Consider the following 9,456-nt stretch of genomic DNA (forward strand, 5'->3'; position numbering starts at 1 on the left):
CTAAATAAATAAATAGTTCATAGTCATAAAATCATAATAATAGTAATTCTGTATATTCATTATTTATTTGATTATAGTAATAAGTATACATAAAAGCAAATAGCTATTTTTTGATGTATTATGAAACTTTAAGTCATACAGATTTTAAAGCAAAACCCGACATGTAAATTTGTTATGACCAAAACTAAATATATCGTTATTATACTTAATTAATGGTTTCACTATATTGTAATATATACCTAGAAATATATGGGAATATTTCAAATACAATTGGTTATATTTTAATCGTTTTTTTTAAAGAGTTACAAATATTTATATTTAACTACGTGATTAAATACAATTTATTGTTTGAGCTAACTTCATACAAAATTTTATCATAAATAATTTTTATGTTTTTTTAAGATGTTGAAGAAAAATCAAGCAATTTATATTATTTGAAAACAAATAATATAAATAACGTGGCAGCACACGATAATAAAGTTGCAACTGATGCAAATACAGTGAAAAAATCGAATGATTTAGAATCAGTAAATGATAACTCTATAATTCAAGATTATCAACAACCATTTGTTGATAATATTTTATCAGTAAAAAGTGAACATGAAATCGATGTAATGATTGACAGTAAAGAAGAAATTGAAGATACGAAACTAACAAACTCAAGTAGCAACAGTTCTTTATTAGCTGAGAACACAACAGAAATGCATATTGAAGAAATTACTAGTCCTAATGATTTCAATGGTGCGGAAATTGATAATCTGAATAATATTTTGCATGACAATATAAGCTCCGAAAAGCCTTATGAACAAATAACATCGGACAATATAAATAAAAATGAAGATACAATATCAAAGGATAACCAAATTTGTACAAATGCTGATGAAGGTTTAATTGGTACTCCCTCAAATAATCTCTTACCCGATTATAATGATGAACTTAGTGATTACTTTGCTGTACTTAACTCCATGAACAACAAGTTGAAAGATACAAATTTCTTAGATGAAGTTGGATTATGAAAGTAAAGAAAAAAATTCTATCTACCTATTTTTCTAAAGTTATAAAAAGAAAATTATAAATTATGCTTATTAGCGGATGCTTTAGCTTCATGCTCTTTCTGCTTTGTGAAACGTTGAACACGATCAACAAAGTCAGACATTTCTTTTTGACGCTCTTTTGATGCTCCGGATATTTTATTTCTCATATTTTCTGCCCATTGTTTCATTTCTTCAGTATGATTAGCTCCTTCTTCCGATTGCATGTATCGCTCAAATTCAGACTTTTGTCTATCAAAAAAATTCTCAACGCTTTCATAGGCAGCATCTGCTCCACTTGAATGATACATCTCTTCTAACTTATGCATAAATGCATGGTAATTATCTTTAAATGAGTTTTTTGTTTTTTCCATCATTGTTAATTATTGAATGTTCTAAATTAAATATTGCGTGCACGTGTATATCCACTTATGAAACAAATTGTAATTATTCAAAAAAAACCAATAAAACGAAAAATTGTTATTAATAATATTTAACATAATAATTTCTCAAATTGTTATCTCAAGAAATATATTTATTAATTTAACTAAATATGCTGTATAATAAGAAAAAAAAAAATTTATATAATAAACCTTAGTTAAGTAACTTCGTCAATATTATACATTTAATTTTTTTGTCAATTTTAATTAGAAATTATAAGTATTATTCAAAATAACGTAAATTTATATTTTTTCATTATAATTAATAATTTAACAAATAAACTTTAATCAATTGATAATTTAATAGCATCGTGTTAAATGCTCCTGCCTCTTGGTGAAAATCTGCTGCAACAGAGAATTAATGGCATATTGCAAACTTTTGAACAATTTTTCAATACACAAAAATGTGTATAATCAGCAAGAATGTGTAAAAAGCATAGCTCGTCCTGATTGCACATACAAAGTAAAAAGCTCAACATATTTAAATTGAAGTACAGAATCTTTCGCAGATGTTTGTTTTAGGAAGTCAAACATATTCTCAACAATATTGTCAACTATATTTTTGTCGTTATCATCAACTAGTAAACAGATTAGCTCAAACGTATGAAACAAATTGTCTACATAAATTCCCACTACTTAAAAAAATAAGAGACGTCGGACAAAGCTCGAAATTCCTAGTAAAAAAGAATATTTTCAAATTATTCTAATACTAATAATTTTATCTTAGAGAGAATACTGTACTATAATTGGTATTTTATATAAGGATATGGCTCTGAAGCCTTCTGTACTAAAAGAATACACCAAAGATCTTGATATTGAGGTATTGATACAAACAAAAGTTTGCTTATGTGTATACATTTCAAGACAGCTACAAAAAGTTACTTGAGCAATTCTGATTTACTATACTTAGAAGATGATACTGTTCGAATTTTACTCATAAATTCAATAACTGCAGTTAAACCTCTCCCAGTTGATGTGTTGATTACTGGATTGGTAATTATTTTGCTGATAATTTTTATAATATGTAAGGTCATAGCGGTTACTGGATGTCGTACGTCAACGGGCCATTTTGAAGTTATTGATTGGACCTTACCAGGAGTACTTCTTCCAAAGCCTATTGTTAATACAACTGCTACATCTAAATACATAGCTTTTGTATCGGGTATTACATTGACCTATAATAAGTGCATATTAGCTCTAAAATATCACTTATAACAAAAATAGTACAAATAATAACGTTTAAAAGATTTTATGTATATATATATATATATATATATATATATATATATATGTGCATATACATGTATATACATATATATCTTTATAGGTACTTATATATCCATGTATATGTGTATATATGTATATATATACACATATATATACATAATTATATACATGTAAATACATAAGTATTTATATATATATATATATATATATATATATATATATTCACAGATATTAAAATTGATTTATACAGCACAGTAGAGAGAGATAATAGTGTTATCTAAAATGTCATCTTGTTCAAGAGATTGAATAACCAAATTTAATGAAACTTGAATATATTCAGTGCATTGCATATTTACCTGATTATTTTCATAAACTCATTTTTGAATAAGATCTAGGATTTAATAGTAAAAAAGTAAATCATGCTGCGCTATTAAGATTACAAGAATTTCTCATTGGCATAAATTTGTAATAAAAAGAATACTTTTTCAATTTTTAGAGGATCTGATGATATTAATAAAAAAATAGTTCGATTGATCGTAATTGGCTCAACGATGTCAAACCCACTTGACCAAAACAATATTGATTCAATAGATAAGGTTTCATCAGTTACACCTGTAAAGTAAACTTTGCAATACCGATTATAAGTCAGGATATTAAATGATGCTGATACATACTTTGCACAATTAACAGCATCTATAAACATAGACTTAGTTCCTGGTAATTTCTATAAGTTTTTTAGTACTCAATAAATAGGCGAAAATGACCCGACTAACTACCTTATTCCACAGCAACCTATACATCCATTAATGTTCCCCAAATCCAAATATTTTAAATCATTTCAATCTATTACGAATCCGTATAAATTTTCTATTGATGATGTAATAATCTAACAATTTTGTGTGAATAAATCCTATATAGGTTAAATTAGCTAATCGAATTATATGAATTTTTGCTTATTCCCTATGTGCACCAATATATTGCTTTTAGTATTATAATAAAGATTCAAATTTAATAGTTACCATAATTATTAAATAAATTAATGGATGCATAAAATTTATTTCATTTAGTAACTTAAGCCATAAATCTAAGACTTTAAGTTTATTTTTACCAACTTTATTGTATTTAATTTAACAATAGGTAAATTTTATCGGTAGTTCGGGCCAACCAATTAAAGACATAATCGCATTTTCCTCAATTGAAAAACCTATAGGTTAATATACACTAATTTTTAGTGAAATAAATTAGACGCTTTAACTCTCACAATCGAAGCTCAGTGCATATGTCCCACTGCCCCGGATACATTAGCGTAATTAACTTTTTTATTTGATGTTTTCATAGATGTTATCCTTTTGTTGAAAATGATCCATTTGTAATTACTGAGCAAGATGCTCCACACGTCTATTTTTCCGGAAATCACGATACGTTAGATTATAAATACTGGAATGCTAAAAAAAATGTATGGAGTAATGAGCCTAATAACACTGGACCTCTCGCTCTTTGCATTCCGAAATTTACAAACGATAATCTTCACTCTTCTAGTCTTATTTTGGTTGAAATCGATTCTCTTGAAGTCAAAGTTATTAAATTTGAATAAAAAATCAATGGATTTTGAATCAAATTTGAAATTTTATGAAATTAATAATTTTTATTTAATTAATTTAAATAGACTCGAATTATAAAACATATTTTCTTAATTCTCAGTATCCATGGTTTTACTTATTCATTCTATTGTCAACTGATAAAATATGTTATAAAGCAACTGAACATAATGACTTTGTTTTGTGAGATTTGACTCTTACATCGACTTTGTCAGTTGCTTGGTATAATTCTCAATAAAAAACAACTAATTTTGCGCTTTAATTAAATAACAACAATAAAGTCGTTAAATTAGATAAATTGCTACATTCAATTTAATTTTTATTAATTAAACTGAACAAATAAGTAAAACCGTTTATTTTGAGCAAGACGAGTAAGACTAAAGATTTGGCGTGAACAAAAATTTTTGACAGCTAAATTTTTTTTAATAAAAAGAAATTTTATTCCTTTTTGTAGAAGAAAATTAAATTTTTTATAAAAACGTATAAAACTACTTTGTAGTGTAAATTCTGATATTTGACCATATCATTGCTTTTATATATAATATATATGATGGTATATGCGTCAATTGGCGCACTTCAAAAAATATTATGAACCCGATTGATACAAATTTATTTTTGTGCAGTTGATTTTCTTACAAATTCTACTACGTCATCATCTTCTAGCTCGTGCTCTGAAAAGACAATGCAGCATAATAAAAAATAATTTAAGTAGCGGATTTTGTATGATGGAAAAAATTTGTTAAATGAGTTAAAAATTTACCTAGTCCAACAATTTGAGGATTAAATTTCACTGATGTACCCCACACTAGCGCACTTTGAACTTCTTTCAGTAAATCCTTCAAAAATAATTTCGATTAATTATATTATTACACTATGCACTTTAATTATGGCATCTTCTATTGTATACTTCGAATTATTTTTATTCAAAATTAAAGGTCTGGAAAAGTCGGGAGGCTCTCCTTTTTTTTTGGTTATAACGCGTATAAGCTGAAGTTCACTTAGAACTCTTCTCAATAGCAAATCTAAATTCCATTCCTCTTTACAGCTGATACAAACACTCATAGGTCTGCACAAGTTTGTAAATTTTTTGGAACTACCTTTCCGCAAGATACTTAATTTCAGTAAGCGTTAGCATATCACATTTATTATAAACATATAAGCATTTCATGTATTTAATTTTGCCGCACACGACATCTATAAAATCTTGTTCCTAAACAATATTATTTAATAAAAGTCATATTACAGATAAATTTTCCCGAATAACAACATCTACGTTGTTTTTATTTAGCTCCATAAGAATTCCATTGAGCGAATTAATGTTTGTCTATACGGAATCCACATTTACATATATGATAGTGAATATATTGAAAGTGAGCGTCACAATATATACTCATATATTATATTCTTTATTAGATTTAATTATATATAGTGTATGGATAATGTAGAGTGAACCTACTTTTGTAAGAGGGACTGTTGTTGATATTTTGATTCCACCACTTTTTTTTACGGAAACTTGTGCATCTGGTCTCCTTTTATTTAAACGGATGTTTAAAGTGTTCAATTCTCTAAAAAAAAAAAAATTTATAATAAATTTATAATATATATATATACATACAGGCAATTTTTAATTCAATATATAACATTTTTAAGACATACTTTTCTAGTAAGCGTCGATTATCATGAAGGTTAGAAGTTGTGGGATCAAGTATCATCAAAATTATATCTGCCGATTTAATCGTAGATATAACTTGTTTTCCTCGCCCTTTATTTTCTGAAGCTCCTTCTATAATTCCGGGTAAATCAAGTATTTGGATTTTTGCATCTTTGTAATACAATAAGCCTAGTTTTTGAGTAATATTTATAAAAATTTACCTGGAACACACGTTAACGTTGTGAATGCATATTCTGCAACTTGTGTATTAGCTGCTGTTAGAGACTGGACTAAACTAGATTTTCCAACTGACGGAAGTCCTACTAAAGCAACTCTAGCATCTCCAGTCCTAACAAAATGTAATAAATAAGAACTGCTATTATATTATACTGCAATTTAATCTACTGTATATATATATTATTTTTTTTCTTTAAATAAATGCAAAAAAACATTGACTTTTTGTTAAATATATAATTTTTGTTTTATTAGTATTTAGGCTTGAAAAATTATTAATAACATGGACTATGCCAAATGTGTGTATTTATGCATAATTTTATGATTTATATTAAAATATGACTTAAATTAAACTCCATAGCAAATTTTTGTAAGTTCGGGTTGATTCCCGTAAATTTATTTGATTTGATTACCTTGCAACATCAAATCCGTCTTTAGGACCACCTGAAGCCTTTTGACTTTCTTCTATTAAAGCACCCCTTATAATTAAATACAAATATAAATATTACCAACCTTAGTTTTGCTAATTGAGCCTTAAGTCTGCCTAAATGATACTAATGATACGTTACAAAACAAATTCTGTACTTCTGTAGCTTTATTTTTCTGTGTACGCTGAATTTCAGCTTCAATTTCTTTTATCCGTTCTAATTTAGCCATAAAGCAAAATTTGCTTAAATATTAATTTATTTAAAAATAATTAAGATTATAAAAGAAAATGATTTAATTTTGACATTTTGATTTTTTATATTTCTTTCTGGAGTTTCAGGAGAGTTGCTCTACGGTAAATTTTACACTCTTTTGGAACTTTAAAGAGATTAGTTGCAATTTTTAAAAGTATTAAAATTTGAATAATTAATAGAAGTATGGAAGTATTAAATAAAGGATCTCTTATGTTTATTTATAGGTGCAATAAAAGTAAATTAACTATTTTGATAGCAATCACATTACTGATACGCGAAATTGAATTAAATGATTTACTTTCTTAATCAAGTTTCTCGTTAATTTTTAAATAACATATTACCTGGGTTTCTGACTACAGAGTTTTAAAAATTTATATCTTTTGTCGTAATTAATTAGACTTTGGCTGTTGTTATTATTGTTGTCGTTGATGATGTTACTATATATTAATTTATGTATATGAGTATATGTTTATCATATATATAATTATATTAAAATATATATATATATATACATATGTATTAATTCATGTATATAAAGATATGTTTATCGTATATACAAATAGATTGATATATATTATATATATATATATATATATATATATATATATATATATATATATATATATTTCTACAAAGTCGTGATTTTATTAGTTTAGAGGTTTTTAAGGGTTTATCAATTATTCTTGTATCTAAATTTGATTAAATAAATTTGTTTGTGTATTAATTTTTGTAAAGCTAACGACTTCTCTAGAAGAAATTAGTAAAAACGTTTTAGTTATCTTAGCAATAAGATAAATGTGAATAAAGATAAAAATAAATTTTAAGAATATAATGCTTTTAATTCAAGCACCAGCGATTAAAAATGATTCTTCGGAGTTTTCAGAATCTTCGATTAAAACAGAATAACAATCAGGGTGTATCATGGAAGTTACAACACCAGAATGAATAACACTATCATCATCCTAAGACTATTTAACATACTCAAATTATTACTATAGAGCCGGGTTTTCTTTTGTCGAATTCATCATAAATTTTTTTCTGGATAACTTCTTCAATAATATCCTAAAAAGAGAAGTTGTATTTTATTAATATAATTTTATAATAATTCTAATCAATGATAGTAATAATTAATAATATAATAGTAATTAAATAATATAATAAATAATATAATAATAATTAATAATATAATAATAATTAATAATATAATAATAATTAATAATATAATAATAATTAATAATATAATAATTAATAATATAAGAATAATTAAATAATATAAGAATAATTAAATAATATAATAATAATTAATTATATAATAATAATTAAATAATATAATAAATAACATAATAATAGTTAGATAATATAATAATAATTAATAATATAATAATAATTAATAATATAAGAATAGTTAAATAATATAATAATAATTAATTATATAATAATAATTAAATAATATAATAAATAACATAATAATAGTTAGATAATATAATAATAATTAATAATATAATAATAATTAATAATATAAGAATAATTAAATAATATAATAATAATTAATTATATAATAATAATTAAATAATATAATAAATAATATAATTATAGTTAGATAATATAATAATAGTTAGATTATATAATAATAATTAATAATATAATAATAATTAAATAATATAATGATAATTAAATAATATAATAAATAATATAATAATAGTCAAATAATATAATGATAATTAAATAACATAAGAATGATTAAATAATATTATAATAATCAATAATGAAATAATAGTGAAAATATTTGATAAGAGTATTACCTCTAATGTTGCGATTCCCAATATTTTACAATCATCCGTAAGAGTTTCAAAGTTACTCAAATAATTGATATACTTTTTATATTGAACTGTGACAAATGCTATGTGAGAATAGCCCTAATAAATCAAATTATGCTTGGCTCATATACCTTTCGAAACTCACTGAGTATGTCGTAGAGAACAGCTTCAGGGGAAGCAAAAATTAAACATTTCACATTCATTAAATCTCTTACAGTTTTCTCTGAAAATAATGATCAAAACTATTGCATTTTTACTGGCACTCAAATCTAAACCTAAAAGGTGTTTAACTAATATAAGGCCCTCAATGTGGTGGATGTTTTTTTGATAAACTGGTATACGGCTATGCCCTTGTGATATTATCAAGTCAATTAATTCTTTATTGATTATTTGATCAATTTCAAGCATATAAACTTTTTCAATTGGAATTAAAACATCTAATAATGTTTTTTTAGCCAAGTTCATTGCTCCTTCAATAATTTTAACTTCGTCGTGTCCTAATACAGATCCTTGCTGTACTCTACTTTCTAAATAAGTAATATCTATTGGACAATATTACTGTCTGTGTCATCTTTTTCGTGTAATTTTATTAATGTTTTTAAGTGGGATCTAGCATATCGGGTTCCATCTCCTTCTCCCAAAAACTTATCTAGTATACGAGCGATGGGCCATCGAACCGGGAACATTAATGTCATTATAATTTGTACAATAGGAGCAAAAAACTATTTATGTATTATTTAAACTATTTTTCAAATATATACCATAGCTAAGGGCAGTT

The 9,456-nt window shown here is 24.9% G+C and overlaps 1 protein-coding gene across 1 annotated transcript; it reads right to left on the reverse strand.

The window, feature by feature from the left end:
- Positions 1 to 4,905: 4,905 nt before the first annotated feature.
- On the reverse strand, positions 4,906 to 6,838 carry LOC133320732 (uncharacterized). The gene is made up of 8 exons (XM_061529330.1): positions 6,767 to 6,838; positions 6,695 to 6,735; positions 6,595 to 6,660; positions 6,169 to 6,296; positions 5,953 to 6,136; positions 5,753 to 5,861; positions 5,057 to 5,132; positions 4,906 to 4,967 (listed from the first exon to the last, which is right to left on the reverse strand). The coding sequence occupies exons 1-8, from the start codon at positions 6,836 to 6,838 to the stop codon at positions 4,906 to 4,908; spliced, it is 738 nt and encodes a 245-aa protein (XP_061385314.1).
- Between the last annotated feature and the right edge of the window lie 2,618 nt (positions 6,839 to 9,456).

The sequence above is a fragment of the Danaus plexippus genome, unplaced genomic scaffold, assembly GCF_018135715.1.
Source record: "Danaus plexippus unplaced genomic scaffold, MEX_DaPlex mxdp_53, whole genome shotgun sequence".
In the NCBI taxonomy this organism is placed as follows: domain Eukaryota; kingdom Metazoa; phylum Arthropoda; class Insecta; order Lepidoptera; family Nymphalidae; genus Danaus; species Danaus plexippus.

Excerpts from the sequence above, each read along its gene's own strand:
- LOC133320732 (XM_061529330.1), bottom strand. The coding sequence starts at position 6,838 with ATGGCTAAATTAGAACGGATAAAAGAAATTGAAGCTGAAATTCAGCGT. Across the intron at positions 6,137-6,168 it reads AACGTTAACGTGTGTTCCAG|GCTTATTGTATTACAAAGAT; the intron begins GTAAATTTTTAT and ends CTCAAAAACTAG. Across the intron at positions 4,968-5,056 it reads TCCTCAAATTGTTGGACTAG|AGCACGAGCTAGAAGATGAT; the intron begins GTAAATTTTTAA and ends TTGTCTTTTCAG.